This window comes from Symphalangus syndactylus, chromosome 8, assembly GCF_028878055.3.
Source record: "Symphalangus syndactylus isolate Jambi chromosome 8, NHGRI_mSymSyn1-v2.1_pri, whole genome shotgun sequence".
Taxonomy (NCBI): Eukaryota; Metazoa; Chordata; class Mammalia; order Primates; family Hylobatidae; genus Symphalangus; species Symphalangus syndactylus.
The window spans coordinates 12198876-12226812 of NC_072430.2; the positions used below are offsets into that span (position 1 = coordinate 12198876).

The following is a 27937-nucleotide window of genomic DNA, read 5'->3' on the forward strand; positions in this document are numbered from 1 at the left end:
GTGAATGGAGCAGAGTGTGTGTCACCATGCCCAGGGGAGGGGTACGTTTTCCTTGTTTCCGATTTGGAGTTATTACAAATAAAGCTGCTGTGGACATTCTGGAACACGTTTTTTGCGTGGACATTGGTTTTTTCTCTGGGATAAATGCCCAAGAGGTCACTTAGTTCTATAAAATTTATGTGTGTTAAATGCACAGGGGATGAGATCTATGACACTGAAAGGAAGTTCAGAGAACAGGGGGAACCTTTCTTCTGTTAATTCAAGGGTAGGACCAGCAGGTGGGAGCCTCCAGAGGGGCTCCTGGGAAGGGCTGTGGTTGGCAGCCAGTTCTCCCGCCTGCAAAACTTCTCATCCTTGGTCTCCAGACCCGGAGCAGAGACGGCATGTGCCTCCTATACCCCAGCTTTCCCAAAGCACCTGGTATACCCTGGTCACAGGGAGCCATCAGATTGACTAAGAGAAAAAGAAGTTCCAGAGTTTGCATATTCAAAAGATTGTAACCCTATTTATGCATAACTTGAATTATTTGCAATAATATTTCACTACATTACAAGCATGAGAAGAGAGAAACTTAATCATGCGTGAGATGCTTGTCCTGTCAGACTCTGCCGGCCAGTGTGGCCCTGAGCCAGCTGTCATCCTCCCAGCTCCCCACAGGTGGCACTGGCTCAGAATGGCACCTGTCAAAAGCCAGAGCTCACCCTCCTCTCCGCTCTGCCTTTAATGCCCCAGAGATGTCCAATTTAGAATCAGTTAAAAAAAAAAAAAGAAAAAACCAGTTTGCACAGACTTGTACTTCTAAGAGCAGACATGGCCAATGTCCGTCTAGTGCATCTGTGCTGTGCGTCTTAGTGGAACCTGCCCAGCGAGGCTGAGCCTCAGATGCCAGCCCGGAGTTGCCCGGGTCTGGGGTAAGATCCAGGAATCTGCATCTTCAACCAGCAGCGCCACTGCTGAGGCACACGCTGAGAAACGCTGCCTTGCCCAGCTGTGGGCTGCCACAACACACTGGTGGGGAACCCACCCCCCCTGCCCCGGACACACACAGGCCCTGCCATGTTTTGGTTCCTTTGAAGAGAAAGGAGTTGAGTTGAGAGGGGAGGTGGCCTCTGAGGCCATGGTTGTGCGAGCTCCTCAGAGCTCTCGGGTGGAGGGCGTTGACCTGAGAGGTGTCAAGTAGAAAGCAGCCAGGCAGAGCCTCTGCACCTTGGGAGAAATGAACTGGTGGGGGCGGGGGCGGGGAGCCAAGGAATGGGTGTGATCCCTAAGGCAGGCAGCATGGGCGGATGTGGGAGCAAGGGGCTGCCCAGGGCCACATGGGCTCGGCCAGGGGACCCTGTGTGCCTTGGAGAATTGTGCACCAAACACAGCCCACTCGCTGCATGGGATGAGCATACAGCCCTGCGGTCCCTCCCCTGTGCGTTCCTGGTGGCACAGCTTTCCAGCATGGCTGTCTGCGACATACAGAGGCTTTTAGTGAAAGTATCGAGGGAGGAAGGCACTAACTCTTAACGCAGAAGTGACTTTGTCCAAGGCAGGATCCTGAGGGAAGTCAGAATGGTAGGTGTGTGTGCCCGGCCCTGTCCCCAGCCCCGCGCCCTCTGCAGGCTGGCATGGTTCACATTGATCTCATGTTACCCCAGGGTCTCTTCTTTTGTACGCACCACAATTAGATTTTTTGAAACAGATTTTCAGCCAAGCTCTCGAACACTTATATTTCTCTTATATATTTCTCCTATTTTTAGTTCATTTATCTTTTTTGCTGGAGAACACTGTTGTGGTACGGTTTAGAGCTTTGTCGTTTCTAACAACGTGACTGTGCCTGGATTAGGCAGGATGGCAGCTGATCTGGGGGTGGGGGTCTCCCACTGGGCTCCACGTCTCAGCTCTGACTTCCCTGCCAGTTACGGAGTCGCTGCTCCTTGCGTACAGTCAGGGCAGTCAGACGAAATCCAAGGGGCGTTGTCCGCTAGAGAGTCTGCCGTGTGCTAAGTGGTATCTTCCTTGGTTTCTGCAGGACACGATGTTTGCACGAGGACTGAAGAGGAAATGTGTTGGCCACGAGGAAGACGTGGAGGGAGCCCTGGCCGGCCTGAAGACCGTGTCCTCGTACAGCCTGCAGCGGCAGTCTCTCCTGGACATGTCTCTGGTGAAGCTGCAGCTTTGCCACATGCTTGTGGAGCCCAACCTGTGCCGCTCGGTCCTCATCGCCAACACGGTCCGGCAGATCCAAGAGGAGATGACGCAGGATGGGACGTGGCGCGCACTGGCACCCCAGGCTGCAGCGCGGGCGCCGCTCGACCGCTTGGTCTCCACGGAGATCCTGTGCCGTGCAGCGTGGGAGCAGGAGGGGGCACATCCTGCCCCTGGCTTGGGAGACGACCACACACAGGGCCCGGTTTCTGACCTTTGCCCAGTCACAGCACAGGCACCAAGGCACCCGCAGAGCAGTGCCTGGGAGATGGATGGTCCTCGAGAAAACAGAGAAAGCTTTCACAAGTCACTTGATCAGATATTTGAAACGCTGGAGACTAAAAACCCCAGCTGCATGGAGGAGCTGTTCTCAGACGTGGACAGCCCCTACTACGACCTGGACACAGTACTGACAGGCATGATGGGTGGTGCCAGGCCAGGCCCCTGTGAAGGGCTCGAGGGCTTGGCTCCGGCCACCCCGGGCCCCAGCTCCAGCTGCAAGTCTGACCTGGGTGAGCTGGACCACGTGGTGGAGATCCTGGTGGAGACCTGAGCCGGAGCCCTGAGCGCTCGCAGCCGCCTCTGACGCATTGACACGTGAGCGCTGGTTCCCACGGAGGGTGCGCCTGCTGCCAGCGGCCCAGCCTTGCTGCCCTGTCTGCTGATTTTGAGAAATCCCAGAACAGCCCATTACCAGTGGGGTCTGCAGCCGCAGGCCCGTCCCACTCACTTCCCCCCTGTGGAGGGCCAGGCAGAGGCTGTTCTCCTGGAAGGCTTCTCGTCTCTGGGCCAGTTCTGACGTCCCCACAGCCCTGGGCCCCTCGTGTCTCTTTGTGTCCCCCACTGTAGAGGATGGCGAGCCACAGCTGCATCAACCTCCTTTACATTTAGATAGGTGAATTTTTACAATTCAGTTTTATATGTTTTGGGCAGTATTTTGTCTTAAGATATATTTTTTAAACTTTTTATACCTTATCTCTTTAGATTTTTTCAGCTATTTTCTTAAAAGTATATTTTTTCTATAAACATCCTTTGCTGCTACATTAGAACTTTTATAGCCTAAACAATTGCAGTTGGTGTGTTTCATTTTTTTTAAGGTTTAAATAAGGGCTTTTTTTTTTTTTGCAGTGAGCATCACTACAGTCTGAGTCAACAGTGTGAATGTATCATGTTTTACTTTAAATGTGTGTTTGGTAATTATGTTCTGTGTTAGTGAGACCTGGGTGAAAATCAAGAACCACACACAGCTACACTTTTTTTGTCATTAGAAAATCTGTGGGAGCCACATCTTCCTAGACTTAAGCGTAAATTATGGAGGATTTTATTTATGTCTATTTATATGTAAATGTCATTGAAGACAAAGGTCAAGTATTTGTCTGTTTGGAGATCACGGGCACCAGTTGGTCTTCAGGGACCTCAGACCCCTTGGTGGTGCCTTCTCAAGGCAGTGTTCTTGGAGGCTGCCGTCAGGGTCAGCCCAGGCACCTGCCCTGGGTGAGGAAATAGCATTGCTGCTGGATGAGAAACGCCTGCGCTGCCATTAGACTGGTGCCAAAACAAAAGGTTAAGGCTAGGTTGAAGTCTAGAATGAAAGAAATCTGAATCCATGTCATTCATAGCCCCTTGATCTGTAGGGTCATGGGTGCTGCCGCAGGCAGGGAGTGAGCTGGGGGTGCCTGCAGCCTTCCACTCCTGCCCCGCCTCACCCCACATGCTCCCTGTTTCTCATGCTTTCTCTAACTTCCTCACCCCTTAACCAAAAAGGTGTGTTTTTCTTTTGTGCATATAGCCATTCTTAAATATCAGTGATGTAAACCTCACTTTATTAAAAAATTATCCAGCAAACAAAATGGGAATGTGGCGTTAGTTATGACCATGGCCTGACCCTCCAGCAACCTTTCTGTAGGATCAGTTCTGCTGTATTATCTAATGGTGCTTTGTAAGGTGGGGAAAGGAATTTCACTTAGCTGCATTAAATGGACGCTGGGTTACTTCTATTTTTCCCCACACAGGGTTGTAGAGCAAATTCTTTTTACCTCGTTCAGCACCCGGCTGGGGCTGGGGGTGTCCACGACCTCTGACAGCCCCCGATGTCGAAAGTTAATCCTCATGGACCCTAGTTTAAAGGGTATGTGTTTTATAGCAATAAATCTAAAGCACTATTTTGTTTCTGTATAGCATTTTTATCTTTTAAAAACATCATTTGTTCAGCATTAGTAGTAGTTGTAGTGCCTGTTTTGGTAGCCTTCAAAATTATAAACTGCTCAGAGAATGTGACTTTTGAGAGCTTTAGGGTGCTTGGTCAGAATACAGACTGGGTCTGTGGAAGGACCACAGAGACAGGAGAGAACAGCTGCTATGACTTAGAAGTGTAGCCAGAGCCTCATTCCCTGGACTGTCACCGTGTCCACCTGTGACACTATATACCAAAGCCTGTTTCCACCGTGGTGCGCAGTAGCTGAGTAATCAGCTGTTTTCCAAGCATTTCTCTACAAGTTTAGTCCCTGTGTGTGGCTTTTTTTTTTTTTTTTTGATGGAGTCTCACTGTCTCCCAGGCTGGAGTGCAGTGGCGCGATCTTGGCTCACCGCAACCTCTGCCTCCCAGGTTCAAGCGATTCTCCTGCTTCAGCCTCCCGAGTAGCCGGGATTACAGGCGCTCACCACTACACCCAGCTAATTTGTTGTATTTTTAGTAGAGATGAGGTTTCACCATGTTGGCCAGGATGGTCTCGAACTCCTGACCTCGTGATTCACCTGCCTCAGCCTCCCAAAGTGCTAGGATTACAAGCGTGAGCCACAGTGCCTGGCATTTTTGGTCTTTTGACAGAGTTTCATTCTTGTTGCCGAGGCTGGAGTACGATGGCGTGATCTTGGCTCACTGCAACCTCTGCCTCCCAGGTTCAAGCGATTCTCCTGCCTCAGCCTCCCGAGTAGCTGGGATTACAGGCATGTGCCACCACGCCTGGCTAATTTTTGTATTTTTAGTAGAGATGGCATTTCAACATGTTGGTGAGGCTGGTCTCGAACTCCCGACCTCAGGTGATCCACCTGCTTTGGCCTCCCAAAGTGCTGGGAATATAGGCGTTAGCCACCGCACCTGGCTGTGTATGTGGTATTTTTAAGTATGTAGGTACAAATTGACTTTAATTGGGAACAAATTTTCCAAGTGTTTAATAATTTTGTTTACAAAATGTTTATTCAGAAACAAATACAAATTCCAGTCATGTAAAATTTTAGCACTGTTCTCTGCGGTTTGCTTCTGGCCAAACTGAGGGGAGCGGGCATTTTAGTTGACAGTTTCACAGGGGCATTTCCTGATGTGTGGTGGGTGCCCCTCACGTGCAGTGTGCCTTGCACACAGCTTCGGAGCCCCTTCTGCCTCAGAAGTTCGGTTTCTAAGGTTGTAAAGTAACGCACATTTATTTGAAGACATGGAACAGTGTGAAGATAGCAGACGCCTCCCAGGGAACTGATCTTCCTTTTGGGGGTGACAGCGCAGCTTGGAGAACGCTGCCTGCTCTGCCCACAGATGCCTGTGCAGGATTTCCTCGGGCACGGGGTGGGGTGGGGGGCGGTCTCCACAGGGCTGAGCCTAGCCGTCTGGGCCTGGATCCCTGCTGGGCCACGTCCCGGCCAGGCGCCTTCTCCCAGGTTCACTCCTTAGTGAAGTGGGCATGGTAGTGATGGAAGCAGGACGCAGCAGCAAACTGCAGAAAAAGTGTCGACGTTGTGCTCACCCCGTGGAGTCCGCGTAGCTGGATGAGCAGGCTGGCGGGGCCGCCAGAAGGCCTGGCTGGGGTGGATGGGTGGGTGTCTACTAAAGACAGAGTGGTAGGATCACGTCCCTCATCATCAACTCTCACAGTTGGTTTCTGGGTTGCTAGAAGTTTCTATCTGCAACCAGCGAGCCACGTCCTTAACTGGGATTTTACTGTGACCTGAGCCAAGCTTTCCACGTGGCAGTGCTGTGTGTGCTGGGTCGCTGCATTTACTCACAGGAAGGCCGCTGTCCCTTCTCATGCCCTGTGTGGAGGTGGCTGTGCCCTCAGTGCCTGCTCAGGGTTTGTAGTGGGGCCAAGCAGGGAGGGGAGTTGTGATGTGTGGATGCCTGAGGGCTCGAGGGTGACCTCCCTTTCTCAGTGATGAGCCTTTGCAGTATCCTCAGGAGCGGCGATCGCCCGTCTGGGAAGATGTGACTGCCAAGCGCAGCCCTCAGTTGAGGTCACATGTTGCTTGGTCGCTCCAGCAGACTTGCTGCAGCTGGACACAGTTGAAGCCCTTGGGGCTGCTTGCTGCCCCTTGCAGGCGTACACTTCATTGGCCCATCCCTCACTCTGCCCTGCCCCTGGGAGATGAGCCCCTGCTGCTCAGATCCGCCCCCCTTGCCTCCCACACTGGGCCTGAATGATCCTCTGCACTGTGCAGAGGAGGCCAGCGGGCCTTGCAAGAGGAGGCTGGGAGCAGCTCCATGGACTGTTCCTGAAGCTGTCGGAACCAGCTGAATGAACTGGAGGTGCACTGCGGGCCTGCTTCTTGGGTGACAATTTGGTCAATGCCAGAACAAGAGGCTTGGAAAACCTACAGAGAGCTGGAGTGGAAGGTCCAGGAAAGCCCTAAAAATGATATGCTCTGAGCAGCCTGTTGGCCACAGCCACTGTGCGGTGATTCCCCTCGGCCTGTAGACGCCAGGCTCGGGCTCACTGCCTGGCCCGGCCCTGCCACCTCTGGGGCCTTCAGGGACCCTTCAGCACCCTCATCTTTTTGTGAAAAGGCCCCAAATGTATAAAGTACCCCCATCCCTGGGTTGGCCCGAGGCCCTGTGACCTTGCTGCCCCCACGTTCCTGCAGACCATCGGACTGGGGGGTGGTTACACTCATCTGCTCGAAGGTTAGCAAGTTGCGTGGGTGGGGGGAGTGGGTGGGTGTCCACAGGCACCTGTTGGGTGGACGCCCAGAGTGGAGTCGAAAACCACCTCAGATTCAAAACAAAGCAACCTGGACGGGACCGTTACGGACACGCAGCCTCTGCCTGATGAAAGCTCCTCTGTCCTGCACTCACACCTGGGCCTCCCTGCAAGTGCCTCCATCGCAAGCTGCGGAGAAATCTGGCATGCCAGGCGAACCTGCCCACCAGGCTGCCCGCTGATCCTCTTACTGGAGCTGATGCAGAGCACAGCCAGGCCCGTGGGCTGCATTTGGTTGACAGACAGGACTTTGATTACAGGTAGGTTCATTTCCTACTAGGGTCAGAGAAGGGGCGTTCCAGCACCCCACAAAGAGCTGGGCAGGCCTGGGGACAGAGGGCACTGTGGTGCTGGGCCCCAGGAAGGGCTGCCCCACCATTTACCCCCACCAGTGATGAAGCTGGGCAGCCTGCGGGGCAAGAACCAGGTGGGCTGCTTGCTGCCCACAAGCTGAAGATCTGGTCCCAGGAAGCTCTCCCAGGGGCTCTGCCGTCTTCACCCTGTTCTTCCCACCTAGGCTGGTGGCCTGGCCTGTGGCAGCTCCGCTGGACCCAGGCACCCAGCAGGACCAGCCACCACTGAGGGGCAGGAGAACAAGAAGGGGCACTACCCAGCTCCGAGAGCTCAGTCGGGGCGGTGCCTCTGCCTCCTGACCCTGGCCAGAGGCCGAGCCCGTCGTGGGGACTAGCTGTACCGAGTCGGCCTAAGCCCAGTCCCACAGTGAGACACAGGCAGAAAGGTGCTGCCTCCATCCTGGCTGCCTGCTGTGGGGACTGGCTGGGTGGCGTAGGAGGGTGTGCACGTGTGTGTGCAACTACATGTATGTGCATGTGCAGCTGGAGGGGTGCTGGGGGTGAGGGCTGGGAAAGTGGTCAGACCCCAGCCTGTTCGAGGATCCTGGTTTGTGATCCTGTCCCTGTGACCATGGGGCCACCACTCCTGCAGAGCTGCTCAGCCGTGGTCACACTGGGTGCGGCTGCCAGGAGCACAGGCCGTGCATTTCCCTCCTCGCCCGTGGGCCTGGCCAGCCTGGTGCTGAGGGTCACTGGGGGCTGGGAGGGTCCCCAGGAGGCCACAACCCCTGCCACCACCCCAAACACTTGGCCCTCGATTGTGGCCTCATGGTTCCTCATGCTTCGCCTTCTGGATGCAAGTTGAGGCCAGGCAGAGCTCCCAGCCAGAGGTAGAGGTGCTGTCCCAAAGCAGGCAGGCCTGCCTGGAACAGTTCAAACACCTGGAGCCCAGAGCCGGGAAGCAGGACACAGAGCCCCAGGCCTGCTGCCTGGGCTGACCAGGTGTTAGCATTGTTCATCTTGTTTTTTTTTTTGTTTGTTTGTTTTTTTTAATTTGAGACAGAGTCTCTTACTCTGTCACCTAGGCTGGAGTGTAGTGGCGCAATCTTGGCTCACTGTGACTTCTACCTCTTAGGTTCAAGCGATTCTCCTGCCTCAGCCTCCCGGTAGCTTGGGTTACAGGCGCCCACCACCACGCCCAGCTAATTATTTTTAGTAGAGACGGGATTTCGACATGTTGGCCAGGCTGGTCTCAAACTCCTGACCTCAAGTGATCCGCCCGCCTTGGCCTCCCAAAGTGCTGGAATTAGAGGCATGAACCACTGCACCCGCACCCGGCCTTTTTGAATTTCTGAAAGAATTTTAAAACAAATCCCAGATGTTGAGACCTTTTGACCCTAAAAACATGTTAAACTTTTTTCCTTTTTTTTGAGATGGAGTCTCCCTCCGTCACCCAGGCTGGAGTGCAGTGGCGCGATCTCGACTCCCTGCAACCTCTGCCTCCCCGGTACGAGCAATTCTCCTGCCTCAGCCTCCCGAGTAGCTGGGACTACAGGCATGTGCCACCACGCCCAGCTAATTTTTGTATTATTAGTACAGACGGGGTTTCACCACGTTGGCCAGGCTGGTCTCGAACTCCTGACCTCGTGATCTGCCCGCCTCGGTCTCCCAAAGTGCTGGGATTACAGGTGTGAGCCACCACGCCCGGCCAGGTTAAACTTTTTTAAAAAGACTTTTATTTATTTTTTGAGGCGGAGTTTCGCTCTTGTTGCCCAGGCTGGAGTGCAATGGTGCGATCTCAGCTCGCTGCAACCTGTCTCCTGGGTTCAAGCAATTCTCCTGCCTCAGCCTCCCAAGTACCTGGGATTACAGGTGCCCGCTACCATGCCCAGCTAATTTTTTGTATTTTTACTAGAGGCGGGGTTTCAACATGTTGGCTAGGCTGATCTCAAACTCCTGACCTCAGGTGATCCGCTGGCTTTGACCTCCCAAAGTGCTGGTATTACAGGTGTGAGCCAATGTGCCCAGCCAAAAAAGACATTTTCTTACACAACCACAATACCGTTGCGAAAGATACACAGTTTCAGGGCCCCCAAATTCACTATGCCAAAGGGAAAAATTAAGCTAGAGACTGACTCATTCAAGAAACCGCCTTTCTTTTTGTTTCTGAGCAAACAGCTGCAGGTAGAAGGCCACAGGCCTCCACAGGCAGCTGCGCTTGTCTGCTCATCTTACGAAAGCATAATTTGCTGAGCGAGAGACGACTGCATGACGAACCTGGGAGGCAGAGGTTGCTGTGAGCCGAGATCCATGCCACTGCACTCCAGCCTGGGCAACAGGGCAAGACTCCGTCTCAAAAATACATGTATATACTGAAGTCCCCAAATATTGCTCTTTGGAAAAAGCACAGATCACAGACTGTTCCTGTGGTTTTGTGTTTCTTTTTCCTGGGCGCTGGCAAAATAAACCTCTGACTTGATTGAGACCTGCCTCAGATGCTTTTTGGTTTACACCATATTGTAACTGGAAAATTAGGGAGAATTCTTTAGTATCTAACACCTGCTTCATAGTCATTTTGAATGACTATGAAGCATTCAAAAATCATAGTGATTTTCTCCTTAAAAGGTCCTTTTTTTTTTTTTTTTTTTTTTTTGGAGATGGAGTCTCGCTCTGTCGCCCAGGCTGGAGTGCAGTGGCGCGATCTCCGCTCACTGCAAGCTCCGCCTCCTGGGTTCACGCCATTCTCCTGCCTCAGCCTCCCACATAGCTGGGACTACAGGCGCCCGCCACCACGCCCGGCTAATTCTTTGTATTTTTAGTAGAGACGGGGTTTCACTGCGTTATCCAGGATGGTCTCAATCTCCTGATCTCGTGATCCACCTGCCTCGGCCACCCAAAGTGTTGGGATTACAGGCGTGAGCCACCGCGCCCGGCCCCTTTATTTCCTTTTCAACTTTTAAAAATTGAGGTACATAGTAGAGTCCAGAACATGCCAGAATTGTCAGTGTCTGCTTGGCAACAGTTTACACGAGAAGACACCCTGTAGCTGCTATGGGTTAAGGTAGGGGAGGTGTGTCCCCACCGTGCCAACAGGATTTGTGGGCCTGATCTGCTTGTGAATGGGCACCTGCAGGGCCTGGCCTTTACGTGTCGTGAGGTTTGCCCAGGTTGTGTGTGTTGCTGTTCTTTTTCAAAAAATTAATTTTTTTGGTTGGGCGCGGTGGCTCACACCTGTAATCCCAGCACTTTGGGAGGCTGAGGTGGGTGGATCGTGAGGTCAGGAGTTCAAGACCAGCCTGGCCAAGATGGTGAAACCCCATCTCTACTAAAAATAGAAAAATTAGCTGGGCATGGTGGTGGGTGCCTGTAATCCCAGCTACTTGGGAAGCTGAAGCAGAGAATTGCTTGAACCCGGGAGGCGGAGGCTGCAGTGAGCCGAGATTGTGCCACTGCACTCCAGCCTGGGTGACAAAGCGAAACTCCATCTCAAAAAAAAAAAAAAACAATTAATTTTTAGGCCGGGCGTGGTGGCTCATGCCTGTAATCCCAGCACTTTGGGAGGCCAAGGCGGGCGGATCACGAGGCCAGGAGTTCGAGACCAGCCTGGCCAATATGGGGAAACTACGTCTTTACTAAAAATACAAAAATTAGCCAGGCATGGTGGCCTGTAGTCACAGCTACTCAGGAGGCTAATAAGGCAGGAGAATCGCTTGAACCTGGGAGGCGGAGGTTGCAGTGAACCAAGATGGCACCACTGCACTCCAGCCTGGGTGACAGAGTGAGACTCTGTCTCAAAAAAAAAAATTAATTTTTAAATTGACAAAAATTGTATATGTTTATCATGTACAACATGTTTTGAAATATGTGTACACTGTGAAACAGCTAAGTCGAGCTAATTAATATGCACTGCCACACATACTCGTCTCTTTTTGGGGTGAGAACACTTAAATCTACTCTCCTAGTGGTTTTATTATTTTTTTTGAGACAGAGTCTTGCTCTGCCACCCAGGCTGGAGTGCAGTGGTACAATCTCTGCTCACTGCAACCTCCACCTCCCAGGTTCAAGCGATTCTCCTGCCTCGGCCTCCTGAGTAGCTGGGACTACAGGCATGTGCCACCACGCCAGGCTAATTTTTGTATTATTAGTAGAGATGGGGTTTCATCATGTTGGCCAGGCTGGTCTTGAACTCCTGACATCGTGATCCGCCTGCCTCAGCCTCCCAAAGTACTGGGATTACAGGCGTGAGCCACTGCATCCAGTCTCTCCTAGTGGTTTTCAAGAATATAATCCATTGCTACTGATTACGATCCCCGTGTACAAGAGATCCCCCGAGCTCATTCCTTCCCACTGAAGTTTTGCATCTTTTGACCACCATCTCCCCAGCCACCCCCCTCAGCCCCTGGCAACCACCACTCTTCTCTGCATCTATGAATTTCCCTTTCTGTTTTGAGACAGGGTCTTGCTCTTACCCATGCTGGAGTGCAGTGGCGCAAACATGGCTCACTGCAGCCTCAACCTCTTGGGTTTTTTGTTTTGTTTTGTTTTGTTTTGAGACGGAGTCTCACTCTGTCACCCAGCCTGGAGTGCAGTGATTACGATCTTGGCTCAATGCAACCTCCGCCTCCCGGGTCCAAGTGATTCTCCTGCCTCAGCCTCCCGAGTAGTTGGGATTACAGGCACACACCATCACGCCCGGCTAATTTTTGTATTTTAGTAGAGACGGGGTTTCACCATGTTGGTCAGGCTGGTCTCAAACTCCTGACCTCAAGTGATCTGCCCGGCTTGGCCTCCCAAAGTCCTGGGATTACAGCCGTGAGCCACCATGCCCAGCCTTTATTTTTATTTATTTAGAGACAGAGTCTTGCTCTGCTGCCAGGCTGGACTGCAGTGGCCCGATCTTGGCTCACTGCAACCTGTGCCTCCTGGGTTCAGGCAATTCTCCTGCCTCAGCCTCCCGAGTAGCTGGGACTACAGGCACACACCACCATGCCCAGCCAATTTTTGTTTTAGTAGAGACAGTTTCACCATGTTGGCCAGGATGGTCTTGATCTATTGACTTGATCCGCCTGCCTCGGCCTCCCAAAGTGCTTGGATTACAGACGTGAGCCACCATGTCAGGCCCTGGCCTTTATTTTATATTTGTGTAGAGATGAGGTATCACTCTGTTGCCCAGGCTGGTTTCAAACTCCTGGACTCACGTGATCCTCTTGCCTTGGCCTCTGAAAGTGCTGGGATTACAGGCATGAGCCACCACGCCTGGCAAGTTTGACTTTTTGGGTTCCACGTATGAGTGAGATCGTGTGGGGTTCGTCTTTCTGTACCAGCTTATTTCGCTTACCATAAATGCTTCGGGTTCATCTAGATAGTTGCAAATGAGAGGATTTCATTTTTTTTTTTACAGCTGAATAGTATCCCATTGTGCGTATGTACCACATTTTCTTTATCCATTCATCTGTTGTTGGACACCTAGGTTGGTTCCATAGCTTGGCTAGGTGACTAGTGCTGCAATAAACATGGGGGTGCGGGTATCTCTTCAACATACTGATTTCCTTTCATTTGGATAAATACCCAGTAGTGGGACTGCTGGATGATATGGTAGTTCTATTTTTAACTTTTTCAGGCACCTCCATACTGTTTCCCATAATGGCGGTACTACTTTACACTCCCACCAACAGTGCACACGCATCTGCATTTCTCTACACCGTCAGCGACATTTCACCTGTTTAGAATAACCATCCTAACAGAATAACCATCCTAACAGAATAACCATCCTAACAGGTGGAGGGGGCATCTATTGCAGTCTTGATTTGCATTTCCCTGATGATTACTGATATGGAGCATTGGTTTTGTATAGCTGTTGGCCATTTGTGTGTGTGTGTGTGTGTGTATATATATATAATATATAATATATATATTATATATATAAAATATATATATATATATTTTGGAAAATGTCTGCTCAGCTGGGCACAGTGGCTCACGCCTGTAATCCCAGCACTTTGGGAGGCCAAGGCGGGTGGATCACCTGAGGTCAGGAGTTTGAGACCACCCTGGCCAACATGGTGAAACCCTGTCTCTACTAAAAATATAAAAATTAGCTGGGCATGGTGGCGGGCGCCTGTAGTCCCAGCTACTCGGGAGGCTGAGGCAGGAGAATCGCTTGAACTCAGGAGGCAGAGTTTGCCGTGAGCTAACACTGCACCACTGCACCCCAGCCTGGGCGACAGAGCAAAAAAAAAAAAAAAAAAAAGAAAAGAAAAATGTCTGTTCAGGTCCTTTTCCTATTTTTTCAATCAGGTTATCTGGGTTTTCTTCCTGTTGTTTGAGTTCCTTATGTATTTTGGATATTAACCCCTTATCAGATTCATGGTTTCCAAATATTTTCTCTGATTTCTGAGGCTGTCTCCTGGCTGTGTTGGGCAGAGGCTGCCTGCTTTTCCTCGCTGTGTGTTACTGCAAGTTGTCTCTACATTTGGTTTGTTTGAATTAGGAGTCAGCGAGAGCCGCACATGACATGCTCTTACGTCTTCACTTAGGACCATCCCTTTTTCCTAGTGTTCTGCCATTTTCCATTTTGTTGATTTTGGCTCTCAGTTTTATTTCCTTCTTTCTGCTTTACTTTTGGTTTAATTTGCTCTTCTTCTTGCACCTTAACATGAAATCTTAGATGGTTTTGTACTTTTCTTACTTTCTAATATAAACATTTAAAGCTATAAATTTCCTTCTAGGCACGGCTTTCACTCAGATTTTGATCAGTGCCACTTTCATTATTCAGTTTCAATTACTAAGTTTCCAGTGACCTCTGTGGACCCACTGGTTATCTGGACATGTGTTGTTCTTGTGACCGCCTGCTGTGTAGCCGCCATCACTAGCTTCACAGCATGCAGCACCTACCATCTGTTACTGCCATAATCTCATGCCAGGGCTTGGCTGGGCTCAGCTGGGTGGTTCTTGCTGGGACCGGACTCAGGCCACTGCTGTCAGGCAGTGGCTGCAGCTGGATGCACCCCACCCTGAAGGCTTCCTTCCTCCCAGGGCTGGCATGCTGGCTGGAAGGCTCCAGCAGCTGGGTCCTTGGGCATCTGTCAGCATCTCTGTGGGATCGCTCCAGACATTTCTCCAGCATAGAGGCTTCAGGGTGGCCAGGTGTTTTGCATGATGGCCAAAGCCTCTGAAGGCCATGTCCCTGGCCTCTGATGTGGCTGATGGCTCAGCATCTCATCTGCTTGGAGAGAGCTCCACGTCCACTAGAAAGAACAAGGGCTTTGCAGTGTCACTCAGGTCAGGTGACGGTCACGTTCCTTCAGGGCCTCTAGGAATCAAAGGCCAGGATAGATTTACACATTCAAGAGGTTTATTTGGGGAAATACTTATGAAGGACAAAAGGGTTAGAAAGCAGGGGCAGGCAGAGGAAAGCTGTCAGCCTCGATGCAAGCCTGGCATGTGTGGGAGGAAGGGCCTTTGCCACACCCATGGGCCCAGGACAGAGTGTCCATCTGAGGCCGAGGTGGGCAGAAACGGCTGGCTCTGCACCGGTCTATACTCAGCACTGACTGGGGACAGCTGGGAAGGGGCAGCCGCTGGCTGGGAGAGGGGGCTTCCCTCTTGGGTCTGGTCCTCTATCAGTATTATTTGGCACAGGAGCCCAGCATGGCACGATGGGCCCTAGCATGCCCCATGTTTGCACTGGCTGTGCTCCTGAGCCACTCCAGTAGGGTGCTCCTGGGGGCACCTGTCCTCCTGCCAGCTGTCCCTGCAGACCAGCTCCAGCTCAGCTCCTTTGCCTAGGCCTGTTCCTATGCAGCCACACTCACTGTGAAAGGCCTGCATCTCAGCCTGGGAGGGCAGGGGGCCTTGGCCAGGTCTTAATTCTTCCTTGTACCTCACCGACAACCCAGAGAAGCTGCTTTCCCGCACCTGCTACTTCAGGGCCTATTAAGTAAGTCTTTATTGAAAAACAAAAAACAAGAAGAGAGGCCAAGGCAGGAGGATTCCTTGAGCTCAGGAGTTCAAAACCAGCATGGGCAACGTCGCAAGACCCTGTCTCTAACCCAAGCCAAACCAAACCAAGACCCTTTTAGTAGTTAACCAACTTTTACTACTTAATTCTTTTTTTTTTTTTAAGAGATAGGGTCTTACTCTGTTGCCCAGGCTGGAGGGTAGTGGTGTGATCACAGCTCACTGCAGCCTCCAACTCCTGGGCTCAAGCAATCCTCCCACCTCAGCCTCCTGAGTAGCTGGGACTACAGGTGAGTGCCACCACATCAGGCTAATTTTTTTTTTTTTTACTTTTTTGTAGAGATGGGGGTCTCACTATGTTGCCCAGCCTGGTCTCAAACTCCCGGCCTCAAGCAATCCTTCCACCTTGGCCTCTCAAAGTGCTGGGATTACAGGGTGAGCCCCTGTGATCAGCCTAAAGAATATTTCAATGTATGTGAACTTCTAAGTTGACCTTCCTTTTCCCTTCAGCACCGCAGATGTGGGTGCGTGCATGGCCTTCTGGTGGGAAGTGAGCCATTGTTCCTATCATTGCTTCTCCATATGAATCTCCTGTTTCCACCCTAGCTGCCTTTAAGGCCTGTAGGATGTGTTCAGGTACAGTTTTCTCCATGTCATCTCCTTGCTGTTCACAGAGATTCTTGCATCTGTGGATTATTTTCTTTCATGAATTTCAGAAAGTTCTTAGCGATTCGGTCTTGGAATATTTCTTCTTTATTCTCTCCTGTTCCTGCTGTGGGACTCCAGTTACACTCAGTTAGGCCACCTGACTTTGGCCCACAGATCTTGGACCCTCTGTCGTTTTCCCTCCCCTCTCTCTGTGTTTGGATCTTCTCTATTGACCAATCTTCAAGTTAACTGATCCATTCCTCTGTGGTGTCCAGTCTGCTGTTAAACCCATCTAAAGATTATTCATTTATATACTATATTTTTCATTTCTAGCATCTTCATTTTGTTCTTTACTGAAGTGTCCCTGTTTCTGCTGAACGTCTCTATCTCTTGGTGAATGTCACCTGTCACTTCCACAGGCCCTCCCCACCTCGCCAGAGTTCCTTCAAAGCCCTTGACTTTAGTTTTGCCACTGGGGCTGCCTCTGCTTCTGCTGCTCACTGTGGTTCACGTTTTCTTGCCTTTTCATGTGTCTTGTAATGTCTTATTGTAGGCTAGACAGTTCATATAAAAGAACAATAGAGGCTGAAGCAAACAATGTTTATTTCCAGAGAGCGGCACATGCCTTCCGCTGTGAGGCTGCCAGAGTGGGAACACAGTTGTCCTTCTCTGTAGTTGAGCTAGCTCTGGACTTCTCTGCAGCTGTAGTTAGGCCTTCAGACGCCCTGAGGGTGGCATCAGGGCACGGCTTCGGTGGGGTCTGAGCTCTGAGCACAGTGATTCTGGACATCAGCCTGTGTGTCGCAGCCAAGCCACCGGCTTTGGGGGCTGCACGATTTCTCCATTCTTCAGCTGGACTGCCGTCCTTTTCGGCCACTGGAGGCTTCCTTTGCTCTCCATTCCAGCCCCTCGCCTTGTGCCCAGGGCGTCTTGCAGCCCTGCTGCCTCTTCCTCAGCCTTTGGGGGCTTGCCTCCTGCCCACCGTTCCAGCTCCCCTGCTGGGCCTCCAGACTTTGGGAACAAAAATCCCAGCATGTCTGTGAGAGGGGCGTTCTCGGGGGAGTGTCCGTCAGCTCCCTGCCCCCACTCCCAGCTTTTGGCACTTTCTTCCTGAGCACTCAGTGTGGACCTGAGGGAGGCCAGGGAGCTTTGGACTTGCCTGTTGCAGGGTCCTCCAGACCCTGGGGCTTGGCAGCCGCACTAGTGGGCAAGCGGTTTGCATGTACGTCGCCTGATCCCTTCTTACCTGACTCTGTGAGGGGCCTCTTCCTCTCACTCCCCTCTGGGGACGAGAACAGCAGGGCCTCTCTTCTCTACTGGGTGCCACAGAAGTCAGGTTTGGAACCTGTTGCTTCTGAGGTTCCTGTGAGGCCACAGGGAAGTCAGAAGAAAGGCTTGGCCTTCTGAGGTCTGTGGGTCACCAATGTCCAGCCAGGTGAGGAGCAAGGGCCACCACGGGTGACACCGTGATGCCATGGCACAGTCTGAACCCGAATCTTGGAGTGGGAGGAGCAGGATGGAGTATTTTGGCTTGTTAAAATCTAACTTTTCAAGGTGAGGAAACCAGGGCATCTCCTGGAGGCGCTCTGCTGGCAGGGCCCACAAGACAGTGCCTTTGAAGGAAGCTGCGTGTTAGAAAAAGTCTCTAAATTCCCACTTTCGCCTGGCTGAAAATGAAAAATAAAGGCAGCTTTCCAAAACAAGTGATACCCAAAATCAAACAAACAAAAAGGAATTATCCTCATCACAGACCTAGAGCCACGTGCAACATGGTGCTGGCTGTGCAGCTGGGTGGCTGAGGCCAGGGTGTGTGCAGGGACATCCGCTTCCTCCTCCTTCATGATGGAAACTCCTGCCCATCACTGCGCACATCCCACTGATACCACGGTGACATGGAGGCTACGGTCCCCTGTGTGGCCTTGGCTGGAAAAGAGACAGCCAGGGTAGCTGCTTGCTTGGACTTCAGGCCGCCCCTGGGGACAGGATTTCAGGTGTCAGTCCCCCAGCTGATGAACCAGTGAGAACAGGCTTATCTAGGCAGTTTTATTTAATAAAATTTTACAAAAGTCAGGGCTGACTTCTTGGCTCTGCCCTTCGAAGAGCACAGTTTTCCTTAGCAGATAATTAGGGGAAACCACGGGCCCACCAGAAGCTCTCGCAGGCCAGTGGTGCGACCTCCTGGCCACAACCATGAGGAAGAAAGGCCTGTCCTTGAGGCTGCTGGGCATGGGGCCCAGGCAGTGAGGCACCTGCGAGGCTTTGAGGAAACAGCACATCTGCACGCCCTCATGGTGCCCTGACCACACAGCAGCCAGGGCAGAGTGTGACAGATAGAGGGTTTCTGAGCAGTCTCAACAGCTGTCTCTCTGGTGACGTTTCAGTGCCTTCCCCTTTTCCTCTGAGCTCATGGATTTGACCACAAGTTGTTCCCCCTGGACTAAGCAGCCCAGAAGCCATGCCCAGGGTCCATCCCTGGGCACCCCCACCAGGTGCCAGCAGCATTCACATGAGGCAGGGGGCCCATGGGTGCCACCTGGACCCTGACAGCCTGCCATGGCACCCAGAAACCTCTGTCTCCCCTTGGCTCTGCCAAGGACACATCCTCCATCTCCTGGTCAGACCCGAGACGAGCCCGGAGCACAGGACAGGTCCTGTTGGAGAGACCCCAGGAACGGGCCTGGGGTCTGGAAAACAGCTCCACAGACAGTTCTGCTTTCCACATCCACCCAGCCAGGAAGAAAATGAGAAATTCCTCATAAAGGCACAAAGTACTCCTGATCTCAGCAAACATCGCTGTTGAAGAGTGTCAGTTTGAGCTTGTGTGAAGTGAATATCTTTTTCCTTGGAATAGTGATGTGCTGGCCACCTCCGCATGAGGGGGTCTTCAGGAAGCGGCTGCATGTCATCAGCCTCCCCTGTCTGCTGCCAGGCGGCCCCGAGAGCTGAGATGAGAGGACAGCAGTCAGGTGCGCGCACCCCAGGCAATGAGAAGCGCTAGCTTGGGCGTTTGCCCCTGGCCGCCCCCTGCCTCTCGGCCCCCTAGTGTTCTCTCCTTGGTTCTCCTCTTAGAAACCTTCTCTTCATGGGATGTCACCAGAGAGGTGCACAGGGAAGACATGCTGGGGCTTCCTCATGGTTCAGTCTATGGCTCTGGCCTGCAGCCAGCCCCGAAGACAGCAGTGGGCCCACATCTTAGGCGGGGTCTCTGGCCCTTGTGGTACGTGTCTGGCACCCCTTGGTAGAGGCTGCCACTACCCTCCACTCACAGCCCTGCAGTGGCCACTCTTGGACTACACCACAGGCTTCCCCCAAACAGCTGCGGCTGGACGTCTCCCCCATCGGCTGTTGTGAGTAACACAGCCACGAACATTTCTTTATGGCCTGCTGCTCTAGGACAACCCTCCTGTGCTACGGTGTTTTTCAAAAAGATGGACAGCCTGTGAAGATGGCTGATGAGGGCCCTCTCCTGTTGCCCCATGGCATCTGTCGCCTGTCACCTGTGTGCTGACCATCCAGGGCACCCACCCCACATCAGCTGGGGGCAGTGCCACATTCATGCCAAATTCTTGCCCAGAAGCTGACCCTGGCCACCTCCTGTGCTATGCAACCTTCCTGCTGTCCCAGCTCAGTCTCAGGTCCTTGTCACCTCCTACCAGGCCACAGGGCAGTACTTTACCCCTGTGCCTCCCTGCATGTCACTCTTCATGCTGACGGCAGCCCTTGCACCCCTCCCACCATCTCCTGAGTGTACACAATGAGCCCCGACTGTTCCAGGGTCCCGGGTCTCCAGGGTGAGCAGGAAACCAGGTGAGCTAGGCCTGGCCATCTCAGCCCTCCTGCAATCCCTGGTCTGAGGGCGGGCTCCGGACTCCAGCCCAGAAAAGCTTTTCTTCCCCTGATAAAAGAGAGAGCTGCAGGAAGAAGTCCCCTTCTCTGTCCATCCCCTCTTCCGCCTTGAGCCCGGCTGTGATGAAGGGACTCTGCGGCAAGAACCGCAGCTCATGAGAGAAAGGCTGTGGGCAGACCCTGTGTAAGGTAAGCGCTGTGACTGAAGCCGCCAGTCAGATCCGTTCACGACAGCTGCCCAGGCGGAGGCAACATCCCCTGGCCCAACAGTCACAGCGTGGTCCTGCCTCATCCTTCCAGCCTCGTCATCCACACCTGGCGTCTCAGCTTCCCTGCAGCTCTCTTCTCTGCCTGGCTTCTCCTGCCAGTTCTCCTGTGTGACCCACCCATATCCTGGGTCCTCTGGCCTAAGAGTCTTTCTGGATGATATTTAAATTGCTTGGCACCCTGCAGTGGTGTTAACAATTTGCCTGTCTGCCCTAAATAGCAGAAATGTTTGTTTTCTGGAAGTCCACAAGACTCAAAGGAAGAAAACAAGCAACTGACTCACATCAGAGAATGCGGAGGGCTCCCCATGTGTGGACACCGCCAGCACGGTTCCCTGAGGCCTCTCCTTGGTGACCACTCACCTTGGTCTGGATCAGGGCTTTGCAATGCTGGAGACAGAAGCTGCTGACAGTGAGGAGTCCTTCAGGCTCTTTGAGGTCACAGTCTTCCATGATGTGGCCCTGGCCTCCAGAAAGGTCCTAAGGAAACAGACCCCATCAGACAGCCAGTGCACTCATCATTTTCTCCTGTTTCCTTTTCCCCTGAGCCCCTCTACTAACTTCATGCTACAACTGCAAAGTTCTCTCAGGCCCCTCTGAAGGTCAGCTCACCAGTTTCCTCTGTGTAGCCCTGCCACTCGCTGCCTCATCCCCGGCTCACAGGCCTCGCTCCCCTTCAGGACCTCAGCACCCCTCAACTGCTCAATGGGAATAATGTCTTCACGGCCACTTTCAGACACACCCTTCAGGCTGCTGCCACTCGGAGCTGGCCTGCCTCTGAGGCTTCTATTCAGGCCTCCCCCCATTTCCTAGCCTCCTGGTTCTCTGTTTTCCCCTCACAATGACACAGTCAGGGCTGATCTCACTGGGAGCCTCTCTGTTCTTTTCTGCCCCTCACTTCCTTCCTGGCCAGCCCAATGTGGCCCATGGGCCAACAGGGCAACCATTTTCACGCCCCTGTCTTCACCAGGGCCAATCTGCCTGCCTGGCTGGCCCTTTTTGAGTTTTCCATGTTTGAAAATTTCCATAATATTTAAGAATAAAGAAAGATCCTTAAAATCTAGATCGCTGAAAGGCGGCCCTCCCTATGACTGGCGTTTTCTGTGACAGCCCAAGAGCTTGCGCACATGCACAGCAGTCTCTGCGTGGCAGTGGTGCACGTGGCGGTGTATGTGGTGTGTGCAAGCGGCAGCAGTATGTGCACGTGGTGGTGTGTGCGTGTGGCAGCAGTGGTGTGTGCGTGGCGGTTGTGCGTGCAGCAGCAGTGGTGTGCACGCGGCAGCAGTATGTGCACGTGGCGGTGTGTGCGCGCGGCAGTGTGTGGCGGTGTGTGTGCATCAGTGTGTGTGCACTGATGCACATCTCTGTGTGCGTTGTCTGCTGCAGGCTCACGCCTGTTCCTTCCAGAGCCTTTCCCTACCTCCTGCTCTAGGCTTTGCTGGCTCCTGCCTCAAGCATTCGGGATTCATCCAATGGCCTTGACATGTTTATGGGGCCACCTATAACCCACCTGAACCCACATTTCTGCCTGCACCCACGCCTTGGGCACGGCCAAGGGCCACTGGCTACAGTGAAGTTCAACCATACTCCCAGGAGCCCTGTGTCAACCCAAACCACCTACCTTCTGCGCAGCATCTATTCCGAGAACAAGAAAGAAGTTCTCCTGGCAATAGGACTGGCTCCAGAGGTGCTGAGAAGCAGACACGGTGTGTATGCTCTGAAGGGCTCTCCAGAGTTTTCTGGATTCATTACTGGAAAACAGATGCAGTTGTTAAAAGGTCACCTTGAAAGCCTTCTGAGGAGATCACCGAGGCACGGCCTGAGGCACACAACGGGGCCCTTTACCCGCAAGCCGAGATGCACACAAGCCAAGAGGCGTATGGCTGTTAAGAGCTCTAAAAACAAGGCCGGGCGCGGTGGCTCACGCTTGTAATCCCAGCACTTTGGGAGGCCGAGGCGGGCGGATCACGAGGTCAGGAGATCGAGACCACGGTGAAACCCCATCTCTACTAAAAATACAAAAAAAAATTAGCCAGGCGTGGTGGCGGGCGCCTGTAGTCCCAGCTACTCAGAGAGGCTGAGGCAGGAGAATGGTGTGAACCCGGGAGGCGGAGCTTGCAGTGAGCTGAGATCGCGCCACTGCACTCCAACCTGGGTGACAGAGTGAGACTCCGTCTCAAAAAAAAAAAAAAAAAAAAGAGCTCTAAAAACAGCGTTCCCGGGCTGGGCACGGTGGCTCACGCCTGTAATCCCAGCACTTTGGGAGGCTGAGGTGGACAGATCAGGAGGTCAGGAGTTCAAGATCTGCCTGGCCAACATAGTGAAACCCCATCTCTACTAAAAATACAAAAAATTAGCCGGGCGTGGTGATGGGCGCCTGTAATCCCAGCTACTGGGGAGGTTGAGGCAGGAGAATCGCTTGAACCTGGGAGGTGGAGGTTGCAGGGAGCGGAGATTGTGCCACTACACTCCAGCCTGGGCAACAGAGTGAGACTCTGTCTCAAAAAAACAAACAAACAAACAAAAACAAATAAAAACAGCGTTCCCTGCAGAAGCACTGGGCTGTCTCATTTATTTGTTCATTTATATTTTTATTCAAACAACATGTGCCATCCTGCAACACCCCAACCCACCTCCCGTGCCCCCTCTATGCCTCACAGCACCTGCCCTGGAGTAGCTTACTCACTGCCGTTACTGACTGTCTCCTCCAACGAGTGGAAGCTCCACGAGGCCAGATATTTTGCTGGTTTTGTTCACTCAAGTGCCTAGAACTGTACTGAGTACAAAATAGATGCTCACAAACTAAGAGTACCAGTGCATGCTTAGGAGAACAAATGAACAAACCAACGGTGAATGTCTACTGTGTGCCACACGTCACTGCTACGTACTGTGAGGGACTGAGAAGGTCTGCCTGTAGGAAGTTCACGCTCTAGTAGGGAAGGGAAAATGAGTGCAAGGGCAGGTGCGGCAGCTCACACCTGTAAACCCGGCGCTTTGGGAGACTGAGGAGGGCAAATCACTTGAGCTCAGGAGTTTGAGACCAGCCTGAGCAACATAGCAAAACCCTGTCTCTACAAAAAATACAAAAATTAGCTGGGTGTAGTGGCGGGTGCCTGCAGTCCCAGTACTCAGGAGGCTGAGGCGGGAAGATCGCTTAAGCCTAGGAGGCGGAGGTTGTAGTAAGCTGAGATCGCGCCACTGCACTCCAGATAAGTACAGAAGAAGAGCAAATGTGCTAAACACCAAACCATTTCCAAAAATACCCCAGTGTTTCAGAACACACAAACCATGCTCTACTCCACTCCCAAAGTACCATCCAGCCTTCTGTCCCATGAGTGTCCAGCCCTGCCAAGTCCTGACACCCAGGACTCCCCATGCCTCTGGGTCCGCGAGTCGTGCTGCTGGTGACAGAGATGTCAATACTGCCAGCACAGTGCACACCCCCACCGTCAGCTTGCTGGGACCACATTCTTGGCAGTTTCTCCCCAGGGATTGTGCTTTGCAGAAGCACCACATACAGAGGGCACACTGGCCATCTGGGCAACGCTGGTTGCGGCCTTCTGGGCTCCAGGCCTCTGTCCTCAAGCTCCTGTAGAGGGTACCCTGGGGCAGGTGCTGGGTTGGACCCCAGTAGAGGCCACAGTGGGCCAGGGCTGGAGCCCGGAATGGCCTGTCTGCAGAGCTCTCTGAAAGTCCAGGCCTGCTCGGAGACACACACATCAGCAGGCTGACCTGGCTCTCCCCTGGCTGCTGGGAGACCCACTCCACAGACCACACCGAGGGACAGGGAAGCTATCTCACCCCAACCTTCACTTCCCTCCTCCCTGTGGGGCCTTGGGCCAACTTACCTCGAGCTTCTCAACCACTGCTGCCTAATCCACCAGAGCACTGTTTGTCTTTGAATGCTCAGTTGAAAGTGTGTCCCTGGAAAGTGGCCATCTGCGAGTGACTGCGGGTACACTTTCCCCTAGGAGCCCGTGGCCCTGAAGGCAGCTCCGGGAGCACCCCTCGGGCTGGGCCTGGGGCTGACAATGGGGCTCCAGAGTGTGGAATGTTTTCTAGAACTCTGTGGCTGAGGACCATGAGGCAGCCAGTGCCCACTCAGCCAAGTCCCCCAGAAGGCCCCCGTGCCCACCGCCCAGGCTCACCAGCCACTCACACTGAATGCGAGGCCCCCACCCACTCCACCAGCACTGGCACTGAGACCCAAGAGGAGCTGGGCTCGGGTCCAGCTGCTCCAGGTGAGCTGGTTGGGGAGGGGGATGAACAGGGCTCAGAGTGGAAGGCCACAGCTGGAGCATCAATCGTGCTGCCCGCTTCTCATAGGACCCCTATGACCCACAGACGGCAGGGACCTCAGGAGAGATGCTACGCTCTATAAAGGCAAAAACAAAGCCTCACACACCTACTTTTATCAAACAGAAGTATAAATGCAGTTGCTGTAGGAAATATTTCTTAAGTTCATTACCACAATTTATGTATACATTCAAGGCCAGGTTTTTCTTCACTGCTTATTTCTAGGAAATGGCCTATGGTGGAAACGTCTTCAGCTGCCTGCTGGACTGTTATTTCTTGAAAAGCACACTTTAAAATCTTCTCATAGCTGAGAATGGGCTGAAAAGAAAAGCATACCAAAGTTAGGAGAAAGACATACATTATGTTACCTTATTCCAAAGAAATAATTGTGATAGAAATGAAATTTGTAATTGATCATACCATTAGTGTTACTATCACTTGACATATTCATTCCTAAAAATCACCAAGTTAGCAAAATCACACAAAACCAGAGGACTCATGGGAAAGGTGGGGTTAGGGCAAAACATTCAAACTTCATCAGTGACACATGAAAAAAGATGGCCACCCAATAATGTTAGTGCTGTTTTCCATATTTGGTTAAGAAATTGGCCGGGCGCGGTGGCTCACGCTTGTAATCCCAGCACTTTGGGAGGCCGAGGCGGGCGGATCACGAGGTCAGGAGATCAAGACCATGGTGAAACCCCGTCTCTACTAAAAATACAAAAAATTAGCCGGGCGTGGTGGCGGGCGCCTGTAGTCCCGGCTACTCGGAGAGGCTGAGGCAGGAGAATGGCGTGAACCCGAGAGGTGGAGCTTGCAGTGAGCCGAGATCACGCCACTGCACTCCAGCCTGGGTGACAGAGCGAGACTCCACCTCAAAAAAAAAAAAAAAAAAAAAAAAGAAATTATACATGCAGCCGGGCACGGTGGCTCACACCTGTAATCCCAGAACTTTGAGAGGCCGAGGCGGGTGGATCACCTGAGGTCAGGAGTTCAAGATCAGCCTGGCCAACATGGTAAAACCCAGTCTCTACTAAATATATATATATATATATAAAAGCTAGCCAGGCGTGGTGGTGGACGCCTGTAATCCCAGCTACTCGGGAGGCTGAGGCAGGAGAACCGCTTGAACCCAGGAGACAGAGATTGCAGTGAGCCGACACAGTGCCACTGCACTCCAGCCTCAGCAACAGAGTGAGACTGTCTCAAAAAAAAAAAAAAAGAAAGAAAAAAAGAAAACAGGCCAGCCCTGAGAACTGCAATATTCTTTATTTCCTTCCTCACTGGTTTTATTTCTTATCTCTCATGATGGTGCTTGGGATGAACCATTTGGGAAGAAGTGGCAGAGAAAGAGGAACAATGGAAGGAAGAAGACAGGAAAAGAGAAGGAGCGGAAGTGTCACCAAACGGCAAACACCTGGCAGTCTGCTCTGAAAGAGGGCAGGAGGCAGGGGGCTGAGGGCTGGGACCCTGGCTCCTAGACAGGTCGGACTGGGCATCACCCAATTCATTACAAGCTCCCGGACACGCTGGATCCGGCGTCACCCAATTCATTACAAGCAAGTTGAACTGTGATCACGTGATTTTACAATCTCTGAGACTTTTGAACTCAGCAGATTCAGAATTCAGACAAAAAGCTCCTCCTCAAATGCCCTGAGCTGGGGCCAGTGCGGCCCCCGCCAATGGGAAGTGGACAGGCTTGGGGAGGAATGGTCAGAGAGAGCGACCCAGCTCAGGTGGCCCCCACCTGGCCTTGGTGTGACCCATATCTGCAGCCTCCTCTGCCAACTCATTCCTTCCCTGGCCTCAGGATGGGACTGCCAACCACACGGCCAGGGATGAAGGCCAGGAGAGAAGCAGACGCTCTGAGGCTGTCAGCCCCCTCCCTGGCCAGCACGCCACAGCATTCGAGGGCTGCAGGCCTCTTGGTGTGTACACGTCCCACTCAACATGGTGACCACAGCACAGTAGAAATACCTCAGAAGGTGGGACGGCAGAAGTTCCTGTCACCCAAGGTCCACCCTGGCATGGTTGGTGAAAACTGCACTCTTTTGGGGCAGAAGTGGTTCTCGGTGGCTGGGATTCTGTGGGTCTCTCCAGGAGTTCAAGGGACTGTGACAATTGTCCAGACTTGGCTGAAGATTCCCGAAAGCCTTCAAACTCCCCCCAAGTGCTGCTGTGTTCCCCAGGGTCAGGACATCGGGTAGTGCAGGTGGAACCGCCCTCACGGGGCATGGAGATGCTGGCTTTCCCATCGGACAGGAGAAGGTCGGGGCAGGTCCGTCTCCATTCCAAACTGTCATCACTCAGCCTCTCAGGTGCCACTCGGAGGGAAGCGCTGGCTGCTTCCTCCTGGAGGTCACTCAAAGGCTCTCCCCACAGCTCCCGCCGGCCTTGCATCTTGGAGCCGCCAGGCCAGCAGAGGCCCGATGGGCAGCTGCTCAGGAGACATGCACGCCGGGGTGCTGGCTGCCCAGGACTGCCCAGCCTTCACCTGCCCTGGGGACGCTGCAGGAGTGCCCCAGGCTGCCCAGTGGCTGACGGTGCAAAGTGCTCACGTGCTGCTGTGGAACTGACACAAACCACAGGCACGGCCCGGTCGCCCGGGAGTCCTGGCTTCCTCCCACGCGCGCGGGCGCGGAGTCCAACACAGGTGCGCGTACCGGACCCACGGCAGGTGTGAGACGGGCGGCCCAAGGTGGGGCTCCTGCTTTGGAGAGAGCCGCGAGGGGGCCTGGGAGGCCCACGCTGGCCAGAGGAACGAGAGCCGGGCGCCCGCGGGAGGCCCAAGTGGGAAGGAGTGGGTGCGGCGCCCCGGGGCCTCCCGAGAGTCCCTCTCGCACGCGGCCCGCAGGGCAGCCCTGGACCGCCTGAGCCTGGACAGGGCCCGAGGTGGCCGGCTAAGCGCCTGGCCCACGGCTCCCGAGAGTCCTCGCGTGTCCTGGGCCCGGGCCTGGGCCCCGCACCCACCTTGGTCGCCGCCTCGGCGGGGCCGCGCGGGGCCAGGACGAGAGAAACCCGCATCCAGCCGTTGCCTCCTGCCTGCGCCGCCCCGTTGCCTGGCAACGGCGTGCGACAGCTCCGCTTCCGGCGTCCGCCGCCGTGACGTCAGCTCGCATCCGGGGCGAGGCCAGCGCCGGCCCCCGTCCTCCAGGACCCGCCCCGGACCCGCCCTGCCTGCCCCGGGCCGCCTCCGCTGCGGGTGGGATCGGGCTTCCCCACTGGCCGAGCCCTGGGCGCGGGGCCGCTCGAGCTTTCTGTCCGTGCTCAGTTCGCCGCCCGAGTGGTTCTTTCTTTTTTTTTTCTTCTTTTTTTTTGAGACGGAGTCTCGCTCTGTCGCCCAGACTGGAGTGCAGTGGCGCGATCTCGACTCACTGCAAGCTCCGCCTCCTGGGTTCACCCCATTCTCCTGCCTCAGCCTTGCGAGTAGCTGGGACTACAGGCGCCCGCCACCACGCCCAGCTGATTTTTT

At 53.3% G+C, this 27937-nt stretch overlaps 2 protein-coding genes across 7 annotated transcripts in view; one reads left to right on the forward strand and one right to left on the reverse strand.

Annotated features, from left to right (window-relative positions):
- CDCA4 (cell division cycle associated 4) overlaps positions 1–4043 on the forward strand; it is a 30904-nt gene extending 26861 nt beyond the window's left edge. For all 5 annotated transcript variants that reach the window (XM_063645461.1, XM_063645460.1, XM_063645459.1 and 2 more), the window contains one exon: positions 2018–4043. In XM_063645461.1, coding sequence (XP_063501531.1) covers positions 2024–2746 — 723 coding nt within the window. In that variant the 5' untranslated portion in view covers positions 2018–2023 and the 3' untranslated portion in view covers positions 2747–4043. The remainder of the gene's footprint in view (positions 1–2017) is intronic.
- Positions 4044–18086: 14043 nt separating this feature from the next.
- CLBA1 (clathrin binding box of aftiphilin containing 1) lies at positions 18087–27522 on the reverse strand. Of its 2 annotated transcripts, none has more exons than XM_055287975.2 (5): positions 26443–27522; positions 24638–24783; positions 21791–21920; positions 20533–20649; positions 18087–18999 (listed from the first exon to the last, which is right to left on the reverse strand). In XM_055287975.2, the coding sequence occupies exons 1-5, from the start codon at positions 26863–26865 to the stop codon at positions 18838–18840; spliced, it is 978 nt and encodes a 325-aa protein (XP_055143950.1). In that variant the 5' UTR covers positions 26866–27522; the 3' UTR covers positions 18087–18837. The 2 variants fall into 2 exon arrangements, with proteins under 2 accessions (XP_055143950.1, XP_055143951.1); XM_055287976.2 differs by lacking the exon at positions 18087–18999 and adding an exon at positions 19006–20037 and having other exon boundaries at positions 26443–26878.
- Between the last annotated feature and the right edge of the window lie 415 nt (positions 27523–27937).